At 32.8% G+C, this 21,600-nt stretch overlaps 1 protein-coding gene across 2 annotated transcripts in view; it reads right to left on the reverse strand.

Moving 5' to 3' along the window:
• Positions 1 to 212: 212 nt before the first annotated feature.
• LOC140439328 (knirps-related protein-like) overlaps positions 213 to 21,600 on the reverse strand; it is a 594,429-nt gene continuing 573,041 nt past the window's right edge. For both annotated transcript variants that reach the window (XM_072529171.1, XM_072529169.1), the window contains 2 exons: positions 18,715 to 18,792; positions 213 to 1,880 (listed from right to left, as the gene is read on the reverse strand). In XM_072529171.1, the coding sequence (XP_072385272.1) occupies positions 957 to 1,880; positions 18,715 to 18,792 (1,002 nt within the window). In that variant the 3' untranslated portion in view covers positions 213 to 956. The remainder of the gene's footprint in view (positions 1,881 to 18,714; positions 18,793 to 21,600) is intronic.

Consider the following 21,600-nt stretch of genomic DNA (forward strand, 5'->3'; position numbering starts at 1 on the left):
AGAACAATACTGCTCTAATGGACGATGTAAAATCGAAAAGATGACCTGTCAAAGAAATCTTTACTGACCTAATAAGGTATGTGTATTACCTTTATGGTTTCAGAGGTGAATCATTTTTCAATTTTACTCCTTACGCAAATATATACCAAATTTGATAATTGACTAAAATAGATCGACGGGTGTTATATGTATGTATATGCAAAATATTAAGATTATAATATGAAGATATTGATGAACTTTAAATTATCGATGAGGCGTTACTTGCTTTAGTAAGTAACTCCAGAAATAATTGAAGAAAAGATTCTTAGGTTTCACATATCAGCAAAAACTCTTTGAGAGACAACGCTATAAAATTTACTTCACTTCCTTAAGATGAATAGTTTTGGAAGATATATTAAAAGAAAAGCTTTTGCATAACGAAAAGCAAAGATAATTTTGTAAAGGTCTACATCAGCGGTATTCACATTAAAGAAAAATTCTTGAACTGGTACCGTAAAAAGTCGCTGACTATTGTATGGACTGACAATTTAAATCAATGAGTTAACGAAAAAATTGTAAATAGCAATTTTAACTAAAAAATTAATAAAAATTAGATATAAATAATGTCATTTTTACACACGCCTAATTTTTATATTTGAATTTTTTTGTAAATTTTCAAAATCAATCATAAATAACCAAAATCAGTTTCTTAATAAAAAGTAAAGACTTAATATTCTAATAGATTTTTAACTTTTTTGATTTTAAATATAAATATTATTAATAAGACCGTCTGGTGAATTGTTGAGTAAAAGATTGAACACTTTTATCTTTGATCTTCATCAAAATCAACAGTTTTGAAACGGAAATCCAGATAGCTTCAAGACTGGCCCAGAAACGTATCAGTGACCTGAAAATCTTTTATCTAGATTATTCAGGTACTCCGAGAGCAATATCAGTAACATGAAAAATATGTTCCATCATACTTTCGTCGTGAGATCTAGCGGCGTTGGCCTGTGGAGTTTCATCCTTTTAATTTCTCTATCTGACTCGCAATCACTTTCTTCGTCGGCTTCGCTACCATTTCCTCGCTCCGTTCCAGAGCCAGATTGGTCGCTATGAGCTGGTGAAGATCCCCTGTCACTATTCGTTTTCATACTAAGATCAATAGGATCTTCTTGGATTGTGGTTCCAGTGGATATGGGAGTTGTTCTTTCTTCAGGAGTTGGAGTACGCTGCGATTTAAGGACAGCATCCAAGAACACTCTTTTGTTAAATGCTTCAACACCATGATTGTGATTTCTCATAAGTCTGTTGTTATTGGCAGGTTGGAGTAAGCCAGGGTATAGAGGGGGGTATCCTGGAGGAAAAAGAAGGCCAGGAGGTGGCAGGAATGTGGGAGGTAATAATCCGGGAAACAAAGGTAACCTCCTAGCATCGCTTAATTCTATCGATGAGTCTGAATTGTGTGATTCTGGAGAACTGACTTGAGGAGAAGCTGAGTTTTTGTATTCATCTAAGCCCAATAAAATTAATTCTTCCTTCGTTTTGGGTAAATGTAAAAGTGGCGGTTGAAAGGTATTCATTCCAAGGAGTCCCATACCTAGTGGCGGCTGCGGATGTAATGGTGGCGTCTTCTGTGGTGGTTTCATATTCATATTCTGCGAAACATTTGCCAAATGGGCTTGTTGCTGCTGTTGTTGTTCTTGCAGTAGACAGTGAATCTTGAACCAATTGGATCGTCTACCGTATCGGGACCCGCTTTTGGACATACCCACTAAAAGACATTTCCGAAGTCGACATGCTTTACAAGCTGTGCGGTTCTTCTTGTTGATGACACATTCGCCATTGTTCTTGCATTCCGATATTGAGCTTAGGTTGTTATAGGAGCGTCCGAAGAAAGACTGAAAAGAAAAAAAATAGTTTAGAGATACTATAATGGCAACTGGTATTTATTAAAAAATTATGAAATGAAAGTCGGAACTATAATCGATCTAATATGTGGTAATCTTTAAATTTATGTATGTTTAAATTATTGTTTCAATTTAAGACACTTAAACACTTCCAAAAGTCTCAAAAATTGAAGAAAAAAAAGTTTTGTTTAAGATGACTTGCAAGTAAAAGAATTAAATATTTGTCTTAACAGTTATTATTTGTATTAACAAAAACATATCAATTAATGTTCTAGTCTTGCTCTATTAACCCAATTACTTCTAATTTAGTATCGGCTTTGCAATTGTTTTGTGATTGCTTAGCATGTACTTAAAATATATTTACGAATTCAGCACCGTACAATGGATTGCGTCTTCGACATTATGTAACAATGTATGATAAAAGGAAATGTTATCGACATTTCATAGTATTCTTAATGGATTAGTATAGTTAATTTAACATGGCCGATATGTCTTTGCAATAATTGTAAAAGGGGTCAATGTGTGCTGTCTTTTATAAACTGTTGCAAACTTTGGTGGAAATCAAATGCATTGTAATTTTATCACTGCGTTCTATGACCGTTGAACCGAGTCAGTTTAAGAAACTTTTCCTATAATCAGACTGAAAAAAGCTGATCAGTGAACCGTAGAGAATTTTTTTAAAGCATTAATTTTATTTATATTGAGATTTTAAACCAACTAGGAAAAATTTTACCATTAGCAAAATGGTTTTGGAAGATAATTTTTGTACACTAAAGCTTTATTTTTTGTTTAATATTGTTTGCCATTATTGTGATGTAAATGGTCGACTTCAGCCTTTTTTATAGTTCCATAGATATTATCGATCATACTGCCCACCATATTTGCGATTAACACAACAGCTTTAAATGAATAAGTAGGCGATTCTCCGTATCATCTTAAGTTTATCCGCCATGTTCTGTTTCCACGGCTACCTTTACCTTGAATGACAAAAACGTGCCATAAGGGCCGCTCGTGGTGGAGCAAAGTTAAGATCGCCAGCTGCTTTGTATAATATTTTTGTTATGATTTTATCGGATTACTTAAAATGGAACAGCTATTATCTATCGTTTCGCATGGAGAGAAAGCCTGTTTTCTCAAATAAACAGGAGACATAAATTAGAGATCAATTGCTTCTGGTAGGGTTGTTTTATAAATTTGGACACAATCATTAAAGCCAACAGTATTTGCATATGCCGAATCTAATAAGATTACAAATATTTTCAATAAAGATAGAAAGGAAGCTAGTAAAGTCTAGTTCTATGGGTTTTTAAAAAGAAATCCTGAAATAAGTATCAGGCGTCCGTAACCTACCAGTGTTATTGCATTTAATGCCAGCTAATTAAAGACGTTCTTCCATAATGTGGCCTCAACATATGACAAAGACAAATTTCGTTCTCATCGAATATTTAATGTAGACGAAACAGGCGTCAATGCAGTTTACAAACCTGGCAAAATACTTACTGCTAAGGGCATTAAACAAGTAGGAGCTGCCACCAGTTGAGAACGTGGGACGAACATAACTGTCGGTTGCTGTAACTGTGCAACAGGACAATACGTTCCACCACTAATTATACATCCCATGAGTGGGTATGTGGGCATTCTCAAACACATATCCTCTGTTTGAGAGTGCATCCGAGGAAAGTCGAATGGTTGATGAGGTCTGGGTGGATGATTAAGGAATTGTTATAAATATGGATAGTACATTTAACAAAACATCACAAACAAAAATCCACTAATAGAGGACCCAGTCTTATTAGTCCTAAACAATTACAGTAGTCATATTTTTTTTAAAAACTATGATTAAAAAGTGCACCATCATGATGACAGTACCACCCCATATATCGCACAGGACTACTGGATCTCACAGTGTACAGTTTATTAAAAGTAGCTTGGTATAAAGAATGTGATACATACATGAAACTGTATCAATATAAAAGACTAACACCTCTGCAATTGATTCTACTGTTTACTCAAGCATATTTGAATGTTGATATGAAGAAAAAGTAGTTAGTGGATTGCGAGCAGTCAGAATTTTGCTATTCAATCCAAATGTTTTCAGCTAATTAATACAAGAAGACGATGAAAACTCTCCTGACAGGATTTCTAATTCGTTGACGATACACGTCCATCAACATTAAAAATCCAAAATTCACTACTTCCTGGAAACGCAGCACTAGATAAAATTAATAATCCACTTCAATTGACGTCAAGAACCACTTATCAAAATCGGATAGAAATTCAGCACGTCAAACGACAGATTTTTGTGATTTCCGAGAAAAATAAACCACCTGAACGCACAATATCTTTCATGAAATATCTCCAACTCTAGAATATCAAAAATCAACATTATCTCAACATCTATGAAATCTGTCTTAGAAGAAAGTGAAAAAACGAGCTGCCAAAAAGATTAAACCAGAAAAACGGGCTAGGACTAGTACAAAAGGTATTAAAAACAGAAAAAATAAAATAATATAAAAAACTAATTGCAAAGAAGAGTTCATCATCTTCTGAATCTGAGGAAGGACAAAACGTTTTATGTGATGATAAAGAAGAGCTAGATGAATATTTTATTAAAGGGAGGGAGGATGTGACTGCTGTTGAGGAACTATGCGTCATGATTCTGATATATAATATAATATATTTTTTATATCCAGTCAATTTTGTAGTAACCTGATTTGGATATATTTTTAAAGATTTACAAAGTAACTTAACTTTTAAAGGCACTACAAAAAGGATTTCAAATGAACTTTTATATTCGATATTAACTGCTATTCGCGAAGAAATTAACTCGCAAGTTGATCAGGATAGGCTTTATGACAGAATAAACAGATGAAACTGAAAAAGTTTTAATAATATTCAAATACAATACCTGAAAATTAATGAAACTTCATAGTAGCTCAACGTTATGACGAAGCATCTCAAATAAACGATAGAATGGTGATGTTTAAGTCAAAACTAAAAATTTTTACACCAAAAATGCAAAAGCAGTTGATAAATAACCCCAAAAAATCAAAAAGATTGCAAGCATTCTTCGTTTTCAATAATTTAATTAATTAACGTTTTTTATTTCACGATGTAAAATGTAAGAGACTTATGCTGACTAGGGTAAAAATCACAAAGCAATTTACTTCTACTAAAGCATATGTGCCAATCGCATGTCACGTGCCGCTATATAAAATTTCAACAATTTGTCAAGGATGGAAGATTTTGAATCCTCCTCAATGTATCCATTAAGAAACTAGTCATTTCCTTTTTGGTAATGCAATAGAAATGACAAACATCCTGCAAAAATGTTAAGACATAATAAAGCTATCAATGTATACAGGGGAAATATCTGGAGTGTTTGTAATAAAAATTGGTAATATGTACTTGCTTCCACAGCGTTAACGTTAATGTTAAAAAAATTCATTAAATGTAAACATTTAAAAATATTTGAAAAACATTTTTAAAAATTCCTACAAGTCGAATAATCTTATGTCTTATTTATTGCAGTGAAATAATTTTCACACAATCTTCTTCTCCTTTTTAAATTTTCATAAAGCATCTAAATCAAAAATAAAATTTCTGTTTGCAATATTATTTCTCAAAACTATTATTCTTAAATTATTTTTAAATTTGAAACAAAAGATACATAAAGAAAAATGTAGTTATTGAAGCTTTTGAGCATTTTATTTGTTTTAAAACTTTATTTAAAAAGGAAAAATCCCAGTGGTAGGCTGTATAGTATAAGGTTTATAGTTTAGTAGAAACTCTTATGTAGAAGTAAAAACTTGTGATGTATAATGGTATATTTTATTAAAAATATTAAAAATTATGCAAAATAATTACACATCTTCAAAACGTTTTGGGTCCAGTCCGACCATCATCAGCGAATAACATTTAAAGTAGTTGACACTATCTACGTAATGTAGAAACCTTTCTATTACATGACAAACATGCATAATTTAAATATTATAATGACACTAGGTCGATGTTATATGATTTTACATGATGATATGAAGAAAACATACATCTTCCCTGTACGAAAAGAGGACTACTTTGTCCAGCTTAAGTTGGCTGGTTCTAAAAGTAAATTTTTAATGCCATTAATCTCTATTAGATTCATAAAAAATTCACACTAATAGCCACTTTCAATTAAAATAGAAGAAACAAGACTCACATTGTAGGTTCTTCTAGATTCTTTTAACAATAAACATGTTGTGTATTAGCATAAATACAAATATAATCATCGAATTCATTCGATTCAGGTGTCAAATTCCATCTTCATTGCAATAGAATTGATTTTTATCATAGAGTTCTCTTTTCGGATTGGCGGATTGACCTTTTCAAAACATATTAAAAATTTTGTGGATTTAATGTTACACTTAATTACAGTTATAAAACACTTTTGATCCATTGAATAAAAATTTAAACATTGTATACAATCTCAATTTATTCTTTAAATTGTCAACAAAGATTTTAAAAATCCGCTCAAGTTCCTGTTAAATTATTCGGCAAATTTTGTTAAGAACGTGGTAATTCAGCAACTTTTTTCCTAACCTTTTTATCGGCATTTAACAAAGTCAACAATGGTAGAATCATACCACCATGTAATTCGACCGAGTTTTCACGCTAGGCCGATTCCGAAATCGAAAAACTGTGACGCAATCGTTTACGATGTACAAAGACAATGTGTCACGTGTTTCCCTAGGATAGGACGTGCGTGTAATCTAGCGCCACTGCTGCTAAGTAGATCAGTGGCGGAGGGCAAACAAGAACAGAAGAAGCCCATGTTAAATAGATAAATATAGAGATTCTTATATTTTTAAATTGTAAACTTTACTGTTAGGTTTAGTATTCAGTGACCTGTAGTACTATATTATCCCTTACTTAATCTTGCTGTACGATCAACGATGATCGTATTTGCGTTTCGTAGCATTTTGTTTGGTATATCGTCTCATAGTGTCCTAGTATAATATTTAGTGGTGTGTGATATAGTGAAATATTGTGAGTTAAATAATAATTAATTCATAATTATCTATACTATTCTAAGTTAAATTGTCCAGAGATTCAAAGGACACTAATACATATTCATTTTTTTACTTTATTTCATAAATTTGATTTTATATTATGTAAAAATGTCGCATTTCCTGGTTTACGTATACCTCATCCACAAAGAATTCAAACTAGCTGATAAAATCTTTTCAAAAAATAAATAAAATGAAAAATCAAACAAACTATACAAATGGGTAGAAAAAACCGATATTTAGAATAAATACAGTGAGATTTTAAGCGATTATTCAAAGCTGGCCCTATACTTACGCCAAAAATTTAAAGGAGCACAAATGTCGCGTTTATATGAAAGGCGTGAAAGCCTCTCATAGAACCGAATTGTAATAGTGTTTTAAGTTTTACATCATTTTAGCTTAAAGCAATAGAGATACTAATAGATCATTATTTAAGAAGCGAAACACTTGTGCAAAACCCGCTTTACAAAAAATAGTTTGCCTGACAAACAAGAAAATCCACCATACACAATCTTCATTGCATGGTTTTTGTTTAATCTTCAGCAACTAAATTTTTGAGGTTAAAAATTCCAAAAACGATAAAAAACTCCCATTATCCAATGACATATCAAAAGGAATATTATTAGGAAGTGTTTAAACGGTATCAATTTTGAAAAAAAAAAAAACAAATCAGTAATAACTTGCATAAATTATAAATGACAAAATCTTTTGCACTAAAATGTTAAGCACGTCTTGTTTGATTTGAGTAACAAATGTTGAGACACAAGTTACTTTCCGCATATGGTTCGTGTATAACCATAGATCTCTGAAATTAAACCGGAGACCTTGGGAGGAACGCCAAGTCAATTGTAGTTGGCTTTTTCGAGACTGGTGCGAAGTTGCATTTTCACCAAGGAAATAAAATCGTGGATTATTTAATTCCTATAATACATTCTGATTATATTAAAAACCAATGTAGTTTAAAACAATTTTTTTCTGTAAAAAAGAAATCTTTTTCTGCGAAAAAGTTTGAAAGGAGCTATAATACAATACGTACAAAATATGACAGGCACAATTTACAGTACGCCCAAGATAACAACAGACGTGAGCTGAGCACAAAAAGATGGAGATATTCAGAATTGATTTGTGGCTTAAATTATAAGGTTGCCAGGATTCCTGCACATATTTATGCAATACATATGATTGTAGAACGAGTTGCATTTTGTGGCGAATTAAACAAACTATGAATTAGTACGAGAATTAATAATAATTAAATTAACACCAACTATATTTCCTTCGATAACCCTGGCGAGATGAATGAACTTTAACTTATAGGAGCAAATAATTATCCAAATTTAAATGGTTGCAATAAACAATCAAAAACAATTTATAGGTTTAGGTAAAACTGGGTAAAAACTTACCGCTGGGTCTAATTACCATGGTTTGCACTACTTTACGAATCAACGAACAAAACGAATTCAATATGCATGGGTTCACTTGTCGGGTTGCGTCTTTCCTTCTTAACGACTTAAGCTCTTGTGTCTTAGCGGAACGCATTCCACGAGCCCGGGCGGTACTATAGGGATCGTAGGAATACAGGGAGGACAAATGTATTGATTAGTTTACACAACCATATTTGAATTTAAACACATTAAATTATTTAAAATTTTATACTTTATATAGTTATTTATCAGTGTTCAGTTAATATAAATTTGTTAGACTATAGAAATAAAAAATAAGAAATATTATAAAAAGGAAAATGAGAAATAATCTAAGCAAGCTCGACGCTAGAATAAAACAAATAAAAAATAGAATTTGGAAAGAAATCAAATCCTCATAGCTGTCATCAGTGTTTGTGTCTGATAATATATCTACTTTATCAGAATCTTTACCAAAATTAATAATAAACGATTCTATAGCAGTATGAAAAATAATGGTTTTTTTGAAATGAAATCATCCTCAATAATTTTCATTGCCTCTACAATTGTTTTCCACTACTCTACGGAAAAGTTTCCAAATAACTTATCCGACAATTTTTGAATAGAATTAAAAGTGAAATTTATATTTCATGTTTCAACATAATTTTTTATTGTTGGCCAAACAAGCTCTGGATGATTTAAACCCAAAAAGCAATATTTCAAGCTTTTAGCCAATCTATCATTTTACTATTTGTTGATGCGAATATGGGATGGTGCTTTATCCTCTTAAGTATTATGCTAAGGTGCATTTTTATGCAAATTACTATTATTAAAACGATTAAAAATTGATATTTTACACAAAACTTATCAACGTTGCGAATCGCTTTTACAGTGAAACTATCCACATAAACAGCTAAGTGGTTCTCGATTAAATGAGCATTCTGTGTCGTAATTTGAAATCTGCTAGCGCGCACAGTATGTTCATGTCTATTTGTATTCTAGTTCGACTGTACAAGAGTGGCCTGGCTGTACACTTTTCAGATCTGCCAGTAAAAACCAAGAGAGAAATTGTAGTATTTAACGAAAATGTTACTTGTAGACATTAAATATTTAAGAATAAAATTTATTTTAATTCTTAGAAATAATTAACAAGCACTAAACAAACTTTCATTGAATTGAGGAAAATAAAAGAAAACGTGGATAGTAAATAGAATTGGTATGAAATAATTCTAACATTTAAATAGCATAAAATATTGAGCATTTTTTGGGAATAAACTATGAATTTTAAACTCTTAGTTAAACTGTTCATGGAGTTAGTGGTAACCTAATAGAAATTCAAGTTTAATAATATACAACAAAACTTCTGTTTAAAATTTCTACATATATTAAAAGGCACGCCTATGGTTACAACTAGAGCATCTAATTACTATATTCGCATTAAAAGGCAACCTCATATTATGTAGATTTATTGAATAAATTTACAAATTTGTCAGCATTTGTATAGTGTGAATGAAATGCGGGTTAGTAAAACAGCTATATTTTCTTCATTTTTATATACTCATGAATACAATGAATGGATTGAAAAAAAAACTGCTGTTAATATATTTGAACTTTAACAAACGTAGAGAGTTTTGAGGTAAATATAATATGGGGTTACTCAAGAACCGCCAAACTATATTTCGTTTAAAAATTATTATTGACAGCACAGGTTTTATGAAACTTATGAGAAATAACACAATAAGTATAGTTACGAAGATGTTTGAACAAATACTAAATAAGAAAATAACGCAAAAAATAGAAAATTCATTAGAAGAATCATAAATCGCATTTAGAAAGAGAAGAAGCATAGAATAATATATATTCAAAGTGAAACAAATAAAGGAAAAGACTATATAACAGAGGAAAAGTATATATTGTGGATTTATAGATATAGGAAAAGCATTTCACAAGGTGTCAAAAACAAAAATATGGTATATACTGCACAGAAGAAACAGCAATAGTAGGATAATAAGAATATATCTAAAAACAACAGAAATTGTGTTAGACACAAAAATAGAGTATTACAATCATTCAAGACTCAAAACGGATTAAGACAAGGTGAAGGGTTAAGCCCTACTTTATTTACAATTATCATGGATGATTTAATATTAAAATTATTTTTACAATGTATAATAAGTTGCTAATTTACTATTTGTGTTTAGAATAAGCCAAAATTTAAGTTTAAAATCAGTTTAATAAGGCCTGTTATTAGGTTTCGCAAAATGTTAGCTCTGTGTTGGGAGGAGGATCAAGGTCTGTAGGTTGTAGCACAGTATATTGCTTAAAAAGAAAAGCAATATACTGTGGTTGTAGTCTGTAGTCAAGGTTTGGAATCTACGGAATTGTAGTTCATTTGCCTTGTTTCGTCTCTTGAGGAGAGTTGCTGTAGACCACAGAGTGATCGATCATATGTTTATAGAAATTATTATGTTATGGATATACCGAGGATTTATTATGGATTATTTTATGGATTATATTATGGAATATTGTAGCTGTTTTTTTGTATAGAGCAATAGCCGTAAGTTTTTTAAAATATAAAAAGACGCAGTCTATATGGTATGGACACGTACAGGATGGACGACAACAGATGGCCAAAAAGAGCTATGGAATACAATCCAAGTAATAGAAGGAAACGAGGAAGACCAGCCAAGTCTTGGATACAAGGTGTTATGGAAACCATGAAAGACAGAGCCATTGATGAAGACACCTGGAGAGATAGAAAAAGATGGCGATCGAAATGCGGGAAGCGGCAGAAGCTATAGGATCCCTGCTAAAAAAAAAAAAAACGCTGTTCAGGTTAGTGATTTATATTGATAAAGAAATTGAGAGTTCCGTGGCATAATCTCAATTTGATTTTCTTTAGTAATAAGAAACTACTTCTACTAAGAAAATGACTATTTAGTCTTTCTAAATATAATCTTATTAAATTGTTTCATACTTTTTTTAGTTATAATACGAGATCTCTAGGGACGTAATTTTTACAAGCCTCTTCAAGGTCATTTATTATTATTATTATTAATAAACAGTTACAACATTATCTTTATTTTGTATCAAATATATTTCTTTTCGTATTTCATCAAAAATACATGGTTCTTTATTTTAAATTTGTATTGATTTACTTATACCTTACACATATTCTACATGGCACTTATTGCATCCCTAAAATCTACGTTGGTGGCCACATTTCTTTGAGTTAATTTTCAAAATATTATAGGCCAAAGCCGTAGTTGTTACAATGAGATTATAAATCAATGCTCAAAACAAGTGAAAAAACTATTCGTCGGACACAGACATTTACAACGAACAAAAATCTCACCAGGAGCATGTCCAAATGACATAATAATCATGAACGAAAATTAGAAATACCTACAAAAGAATCTAGAGATCTGGAATTCGAAATTAAAAGAATGTGGAATGAATTTGAGGATGAACCCAATTTATTTGGGACATATAATGAGAAATCAAGGCATATATGGGCTACTCCAATGCACTTTGCAAGGTAAAATTGAAGGGAAATGGGCCCCAGAAAGAAGAAGAATATTCTGGCACAGCTATTCCGTATAGCAACCAACAAAGTCATCATAGCCAGAACGATCACCAACGTTCGCAACGGACAGGCATTCTAAGAAGAATTATAGTATTATATATTATTATTTTTGATACCCTCGACAGTAATCTTGGTTTAAACACCATCGCTAAGGAATAATACGTTGTTTCCTACCTTTCACGTCCTTTTCGTAGCTGTTTTCGGCTGTTATGATTGCTCTCAGGTTTACTTGGTCTTTTCCTCGTTTACTTTAAGACCAATTTCCTTGACCCCGTTTTCAAACAGGATAAAGACTTTCTCTGTACCTCTGATAACTCCATTGTCTTCATTGCTTTTAGCTCTCTGTAAAACTGACAAGACTGACCGGTTCTGTGTTGTGCCTCAAGCTGTTGTATTCATTTTACTGATTGTTCTGAAGCTATTTTCTTGTGGCATTTTAATATTACTTGCTATTTTTATTGGGAATTTTAACATTTTTTATAAAAAAAATTTATGATTACAAACGTGAATTCAAGATTACTTTGAAAATATAAAAAAAAACCTACTGGGTTGGTTTTTTGTAGTTTTTTATTTTGTGTCATATATGGCATTAAAACAAGATTCAACAAGTAAAATTAATAAGAAAATATATAATGAGAAATTAAGGCAGATATGAGCTACTCGAATGCATTTTGCAAGGTAAAATTGAAGGAAAAAGGGCCCCAGGACGAAGAAGAATATCATGGCTTGCTAACCTGAGAGTATGGTATAGAAAGACCTCAACACAGATATTCCGTATAGCAACCAACAAAGTAATCATAGGCAGAACACCAACGTCGGAACAGACAGGCACCCTAAGAAGAAGGATGAATCTTAACAAAAGTAAGGATAGTAAGTGAAGAAATATAACAAATTAGTATTCAAAACTATAAAACAAACATAGAACAAGTAAATAGTTTTAAATAACTAAGCGGAAATATTATATGCGAGAGGATCGACATGAGCCGAAGCAAAAAAATTGGCATGTGAAAAAAAAAATGGACAATATTTGCACATTAACTACATAAAAACATAAAAAAATAGAGAAACAATAATTACGAAGGAGCAATAATAACCCTAATAATATTTATAATCACTACATATCTGCTAAGATGTAAAGAACAGTAGCAGATTTATTATGAATACATTTCGTGAGACACTTTTTGTTCACACCCGGTAACAGAATAGATCCATCATCCATAATTTCGGCAGATTTCGTATATGGATCAATCAACTCGACATTGACGATTTAGATTTGGTAAGATCGGAACCAGGGTTCGGACTGTTGACCATTTGGTTCAGTGGGTCGGAAGCCGAAAGTGACGTAATGCGTGCCGGCCGGCTTGGCTTGAGTACCTCAACGTGCACGCAACGCACTTTGGCACTTTCCTATCGCTCCACCGACCAACTGTGTAATCGCCGTCTAATTGTATGCAATTATATTCAAATCGGGGAGGGCTGCTGTTATGCAAATCGGATACAGAGACGTTTTCGACAATTTTAGCACCATTTAATGAAGACAAAATACTAATTAGTATAGATAATGAGTGAAAAGGTAAACATAAATTTGTTTTTAGCTGCTGCTGGTTTTCTGCGATATGCTTTGAATAAACCTTTTACTGCACAAGTTTCGTTAAATTTTTACTAGTTTATCGACTAGACTTTGTTATGATATTATTAGTTTATTCATCTAAATGTATTTTAACTATGAAGATAATGTAAATGTAACAATAACTCCCAAATTATGGCACTTAGGTATAGGGAACATTACATAAAAAATAATCAGTATTTGTTAAGGACTTTAAAAGGCAAGAACATATATTCAGGGTGTTCTATTTGAAATAAGAAAGTTTATGAGATTTCAAGAAAGACGAAAAATCTGGCAGCAATGTAAATTTTCTTCTTCTTCTAATGGCGTTACAACCCTTTGTGAGTCTTGACTTGCTTAACAATTTTCTTCCATTCTGCCCTGTCGGATACTTTCCTTCGCCACTGACTGATGTTCATGGTTTTAAGATCCCTCTCTACGTCGTCTATCCATCTTTTACGGGGCCTTCCTCTTGTTCTGTTTCCTTGGGACTTCCATCTCTGGACTACTTTTACAGCTCGATTATCTGGCATTCTTTCTAGGTGACCAAGCCAGTTTAGTCTTTGTGACTTTACAAATCTAACAATATCTGCGCTCTGCATTAGTTCATCCAGCTGGTGGTTCATTTTAATTAGGTTGGTGCATTAGGTTGGTCCAAATATCTTCCTTAGTATTTTGCATTCAAATATTCTCAGTTGATTTTCATCAGTGGTTGAGAGGGTCCACGTTTCACATCCATATGTGACCACTGGTCTAATTACTGTTTTGTAGATTCTAAGCTTAGACTCACGATTCAGTAACTTACTTTTCATTAAGTCTTTGTATGCATAAAATCACTTATTACCGCTAAGAATCCGTGCTTGTATTTCTTGACTGATGTTGTTGTTGTCATTTATTATTGAGCCTAGGTAGGGAAAAGTAGAGGCATATTTGTACGTATGGTTGTCTACCTTCAGATTCTCATGTTGATTCGATTTTGTGCACTTCATATATTTTGTTTTGCTTTCATTTATATATAGACCAAATGTAGCAGCTTCTCGTTTCAGTTCTATAACTTTTTCGCTTAATACCCTTTTGTTGCGGCTTATTATGGCAACATCATCCGCATATGCGCATATTTGCATTGATCTTGTATTAATACAGCTGTTTATATCCAGTTTTCTAACAAGAGCTTCTAAAGTTAGTTTAAAAAGTGTTGTTGATAAGGCATCACCTTGTCTAACTCCATTTTCAATATCAAAGGCCTGCGTCATACCTCCATCTATTCTCACCATAGCTTTGGAACCCTTCAGAGTTATTCGTATAAGTTTAACCAAGTTATTGGGCATCCCTAACATAGATAGTTGCTTTAACATCTTTTGTCGATCTACTCCATCAAACGCCTGTTTAATCGATATACAAGTTGTAAATAGGTATGTTATATTCAACACATTTTTCATGCATACCTCTTAACATATGCATTTCATTTATAGTTGACCTCTTTGGTCTGAAGCCACATTGGTATTCACCAATCATCTCCTCCGAAAACGATTCCAGGCGGCTGTATATAATTCCTGGTAATATCTTGTAGACGACATTTAAAACTGTTATGCCCCTATAATTTTTGTAGAGTCATTTATCTTCCCCTTTGTACATAGGAAGTATGATTCCTACTTTCCAATCTTCTGGGATGGCTTCTAGTGTCCATATGCGGTCGATTAGTTCATGGATACGCCTTCATAGCTCATGTCCACCATTCTTTATCAGTTCTGCAGTTATTCCATCTGTACTAGGTGCTTTGTTATTTTTTAGATGTTTTATGACGTTTATTCTTTCTTCCAATGTTGGTTGCTCACCTAGTTGTTCTGCTGTGTGGTGAATTATTTCTTTATCTTGGTTTTGTTCTTTTTCTGGGTTTAACAGCTCTTGAAAATGTTCCTTCCACCTTTTCATTATTTCCTCTTTCTCGATGATAATTTCCCCTTTTTTGTCCTTGCAAACTGTTGATCTTGTCATGTATCCTTGGGTGTATTGCTTGGTTTCCTTGTAAAATTTTCTAGTCTCTCTTCTGTTATTATAATCTGTAATTTGTTGTATTTTTCTATTCAACATTTCTCTTTTTTTCCTTCTACATATTTTCTTTGTATTTTTTCTGAGTTCTTCATATGCCCTTCTATTCAATCGGGAATCCCTTTGTAGACATTTCTGTCTAGCTATATTTTTGCTATTTATTACTTGTTGGCAATCTTGGTCAAACCATTAGACAACAATATAGATACTACCATAATAATAACATGGACTAGGAATGATATAAGGTTCTGAAAGAATTATTAAAAAAAGACAAGGTAACAACTATGGTAAAAAAGTCCAAAGTATGGAAATATGGTAATGACGATCCATAGGTTTCAGGAATTATAGACCGTGCAACGACGACAAGCTGTCCGAACAAATAATGCTGCATTGACCATTGCCGCATTGCTTTTTAAGTCTCTTCCAGCTGTAGACAAAACGACACAAGCAAATAATTTCAAAACGTGGCCCACAATCCCTTAAAACTCTTTACTACTATAAGACATCATTTAAAGTGTAAACTACTTGATCAAATATGGATCTTTTTATGTTAGCGGCAAAAAGAAACAAGTGCTAGAAAACGTATATGTCTTCTGAGAAAAATATAAAGTATAAAGATAATTCAAAAAGGACAAAGATAGATAGGGTAAAACACTTATTTTCAAATATAGATAATGCTCTAGATACGTCTAAAAATTTTTTTGGCTGATAGGCTTCCGACTAGATTTAAGAAGTGTTAAATTATGTTCCTTACTTTATATATAAAACTTTACAATTTTGTTTAGTTTTCTTCTAAGTTCTGATATTTATTTGTAGAAGGAACATGGGGTCCAACCGTCCCTGTAAACCGCGCGACTTTCTTTAAAACTAAAACAATACCCCTTGGTCGCTTTGATTGCTTACTTATGCTGTTGCATTACACCCACGCTAACGCAATATTGTGACATGAACGGTTTTTCAGGTCGCTGGAGTGTGAAACTTTTGGCCTTGGCACTGAAAGAGTTTATGGGACAATTCAGGTGGAATTGTGTAATCCGGACCAAAGAGTGCATCGTAAACGAGAGTTAACTTTATTAAGAACAATAAAATATAGATGTGCTGAAATTATAATTACAATTAAATATTTTAAATGTTTTTTCTATCCAGTTATGTAATATATTTGAGTAGCGGGTTCTTTACAAAATCTTCTATGATGTTGTAGTAGAGAGACATGCATTTAAAATAATTGCATAATCGTTCGGTTTTTATTATCTATGGCGGTGAATAAAATAAAATACACCGAACTATTTTTATGGAATTTAATACTGCTCTTATAGTATTTCACTATTGATAAAGCATACCAACTGCTGGTGAATGGTAAAGTGGAATTCCTTCTATATAACGAAGGAGCAGCTCGAAATAAGCAATTTTGAACCTTACAATATCTGAACTAAACAGAGCAATCCAAAAATGTTGCAAACAGGAAAGCTGCGGCCTCAATGACATACATGTCAAACAAATAAAGCACCTTGGTTCAACTACAAGAAAATAACTTCCCAATTTTTACAATACTTGCATAAACTAATGCAAAGTCCCGAAAATCTGGAGCGATCTGAAGAGCGCACACGTTATAGCCATTCTGAAACTGGGCAAAATCCCTTCCAAAAAGCTATAGACCAATATCTCTACTTTGCCTTCCAAATTATGGAACAAATCATCCTTGACCGGATTATGAACACCGTGGACCCCTTCATACCCGTCAACAAGCTGGTTTTAGACCGGGAAAAAGCTGTACCGGCCAGATCTTCACCTTACACAGCATATCAAAGACTGCTTCGAAAGGAAGATAATAACAAGTGTTGTCTTTGTTGACTTGACAGTCGCATATGACATCGTTAATCACCAATTGCTTCTTAAGAAAATATCACCACAAAAGACTTTTTCCTTACACGAATGATAGCATTTTTTTCCAGAACCGCATCTATTTTGTGGATTTTAAGGGCAAACGCAGCTGCTGGCGAATCAAAAATAACAGTTTGCCACAGGAGAGTCTACCTTGAAATATACTCTCTGCTAAAATACACAAAGCTCATTAGCTGACCTCGGAACATATTATAAACATAATCAACTAGTACCAAACCCTAATAAAATGCACGTCTGTACCTTACACCTAAAAAATCAACAAGCCTCGAGGCACATGGAGATAATCTGGGAAAAAGTACAACTGGATCATTGTTTTACACCGAGGTACCTGGGTATAATTTTGGATTCATCTGTAACATTTAAGAAACACTGTCAAAATGAAGGTAGCCACAAGAAACAACATTCTAAGAAAGTTAACTGAATCTTCCTGGTAAGTAGGCCCACAAACATTGAGGACAACAGTCCTGGCTCTGTGTTACTTTGCTGGGAATTTGCCAATTTCACTCGTAGATCCGCCCATGCAAGGCAAGTGGGTACGTACTTCAAGAAGCATGCAGGATCATGAGATGCTTGCGATCAACACCTATGGACAAGGTGAATCCTACAAGGCATCGCCGCTGAAGACATACGGAGGGTGCTATCCAAGGGAGAAGGGATTCTACAAACGAGAGCCACTCATGAATAATGATGTCTCCGCTAAACAAATACTGAGATAACGCATCAGAGAGATATCCCATCTGAGAGCATCAAAAAGAGGATTTACGCTTGGAAAGTAGAATCTTTGCCTCATTTCAACTGGACGAAACACTACCTTAAAGCTACAACATTGCCTGCACCATCTAGACGTCCCTAAATAGACAGATCAGGAGTAACAAGATGCAGATCAAATCTCCGGAAATGGGTATTACATTCGTATTTACAACGAAGATCCGTGATGAGTTTACCTATCTGCGGTGATGAGTTTACCGATCTCCTAAGGATGCCGGTGATCAGTTTGCTACATCTCGGAGTGTCTAATAATGTTATAAGTGATGAGTTCGTACACGTCCGTAATCTAAGTATATGGATATTACTGTAATTATTATTGCTAAGGTGCTTTTGGCATGAATAAATAAAATATTATTTATTTTTTATAAGAAATCAATTAATCTGTGTTTTGAAGCGAAACTCCAAAACGAAGGCATAAAAATACATTAAAAATAAATGGAAATTTCAATGAAAATAAATTACAAATATTTACCTTGCATCCTTCACAGGTAAAAGCACCAAAATGGAAACCAGCTGCTGGTTCTCCACACACTTTACACGTTTGATTCATCTGAAAGAAAATAAACATAGGTTAGTGCATGATACGCATATATTTTAAATATACTACATAATAATGATTAAAAAAACTATATCAAATACTAAAAGATTTTAAACAATGTAACAGCAATGGAGCAGGAAAAAAAGAACTAAGAATGTCATTATCCCAAAATTAACAATATAATTCGTAAAAGATAGGCAATATTTTTAAAACAATAAATATTGCTAGACAGGTCACTTGTTTGTTTAGGTACTATATATGCAGATCCACCAAAATAGAAGATGCACAAAGTATTTCAAGATTTATTGTAATAGAAAAAATATAACTTTACCATTTTTTAAAACCGTTTTTCTAAACACTACATCCGTTTTAGTGTACAATCGCGAACATACTAATTAAATAAACTTTTTTACCAACTTCGCCACGATATTTTGGTCAAGGGAATTGTCAGAACTAGAGCTAAAACCGTAAAAAAGCATCCTGTATGGGCAATGAAGCTTGAACTTTTCTTTTGCAAGAGTCATATTGGAAATTTTACACAGTTTTGTACAAAAATGTTACTGTCGATGTTACGGTTATTGGTGATATAATTAATCGAGCTGTTTTGTAAAAATATATGTATTGTTTTTATAAGAAAAATATTTTATTTTTTTTAAATTTTAATACATAAACAATTGATGAGTAGTGATACGTTGAATTCTAAACTGCAAGGTATGAACTACAGCATACTGCATGAGAAAGGGACAAGGCATCTACATAACTAGACATAAAGCCCTATGTATAGATAATATAGCTGATAATTTTTTTTAACAGTCATATTGGAAATTTTATATATTAATTGCAAAACAAATATTGTATTTTACAGAGTGGTAATTACTTAAGTACTATTTAACTGATCACTCAAAACAAAACACAATGGACACATTGAAAGTAATTTTGAACATAATAATTATTGCTGTCGGTTAGTTTATTATTATTATTATTATTAATAATTAGGTACTATGCATCCTATCTATTCGCAGTCCTTGTTCCCAGTAAGTTACAGCATCCGTGTAGTATGCCTTACCTGGTCAAAAGCCTTCTTATAGTCTATATAAAAAGATTAATTCATTTTTAAAGCGGTAGAGTGAGCTTCAGTGCTTCGATAGTATCAGAACCTAAACGGAAACCAAACCGTTTATCTCCTACATAGTAGTTGCAGATTGTTTTTAGACGTTAATGTATAATTCTTAACATTACCCACAAGGAAAATGAAATTCCTGTAGTTGGCTGTATGCCATTAATCACAAATGTTTTATTTAAAAATCCTTTATAAAAGATATATGATAAAAAGACCCTTTCGGGCTACATCACAGAACGTTTTCGAACTAACAAGTCCATCTTCAGTGTATTTACCAGGTGTACATGAAACACTGTTTCTACATCCAACGTTCCTTTGCTTCTTTTATTAATCTTATATATAACATAGTGGTTGCGCTTAATTTTTCCTTTCTCGTCCATCACTAACAAGATTTCTTCAGTTATCCATTTCAAGACAGCTCAAGACGTCTAATCTAGAACAAGACACATCAGAGCAGGATATGCTAATTAAAGATTTTATTCTATGAAATTTTTTATCATAGAACTATTATATGACAAGAAAGCTTCTTTAGGAAAGCTTGAGGCTTTCGAGATGTCGTGTTTTAGGCGCATCTTACGAATTTCATGGGTAGATCGTGTGACCGTGTGATATTGAAGTCTTAAGTAGAATGGGCAAGGAATGCAAGATCACTAACACAATCAAAAGCCGCAAATTAGAATATCTTGGCCATGTTATGAGAAATAAGGAAGTAATTCAATACGTCTACAACCGGACTATTCCGAATTCCGCCAACATCCGGAACGGATAGGAACCGTAAGAAGAAGAATATGACTGAAAAAGAGTTTAAAAATAAATGATACCATAAAGCATCAGTAAAAAACAAGATATTTTACAAAACTCTCAAGGAACAAGGAGCAATACTCCAACCATAAATTTTTAAAAGCAGTAGTATAAAATCATAAATAATTTTTCAGCTTTAAGTAGGAATTCCCAATAAATCGGTATGATCGATTGACGAGAAGAACAATGACACACAGACTGGGTGACGTTCAGTCACGGATCCATATCAGACCAGCGGAAAAGGCTAGATACCCCGAAATTATTCCCTGTTGTGTCTCTCTGAGAAATTTATCATCCCCATCTTCACACCTTCTTTTAAGAAAACAAGTGTACCAGAAACGCGAAGAAAAAGAGAGACAAGTATGCTGGTTGGCGATACATTTGTCGATAATTCCTCAATCTTTTAGTTTTTTTTTTCTAGATTTTCACTAAGTTTTTAAATACAAAATAATAGCAGAGACCAGATTAAAAAAACCTAAACAATAATGACGTCAATACTGGCTTTTATTTGACAAATTAAATAGCGCTAACATACTTAATTATTTACTAAGGTACTTAAAATTATAATCTAACTGTGAAAATCACGAAAAGACCAAACTTGTCCCGGTTTCGACCTTTTAAGTAACGATATTAATATCGTTTATGGTAGCTGAGCCTTAATAAAATTCTTCTTTTTATTATTTCTACGCTAATTTGAAAGTATAAAGAGTTTATTGATGAGCCAATCGCATCTATTAGGTTACAATTTGCGGCAATTCTCTTCAAATTATATTAGATTAGTGAAACTAATGTTAAATTTTCTCAAATCCGTGTCACGAACTCATCTGACCTCCATAATCCAATAGAGTTCCAATCATAAAAAATATGTGAGGCAGGGGCGTAGACTCCGAGATTGTTTT

This window comes from Diabrotica undecimpunctata, chromosome 4 (assembly GCF_040954645.1).
Source record: "Diabrotica undecimpunctata isolate CICGRU chromosome 4, icDiaUnde3, whole genome shotgun sequence".
In the NCBI taxonomy this organism is placed as follows: Eukaryota; Metazoa; Arthropoda; class Insecta; order Coleoptera; family Chrysomelidae; genus Diabrotica; species Diabrotica undecimpunctata.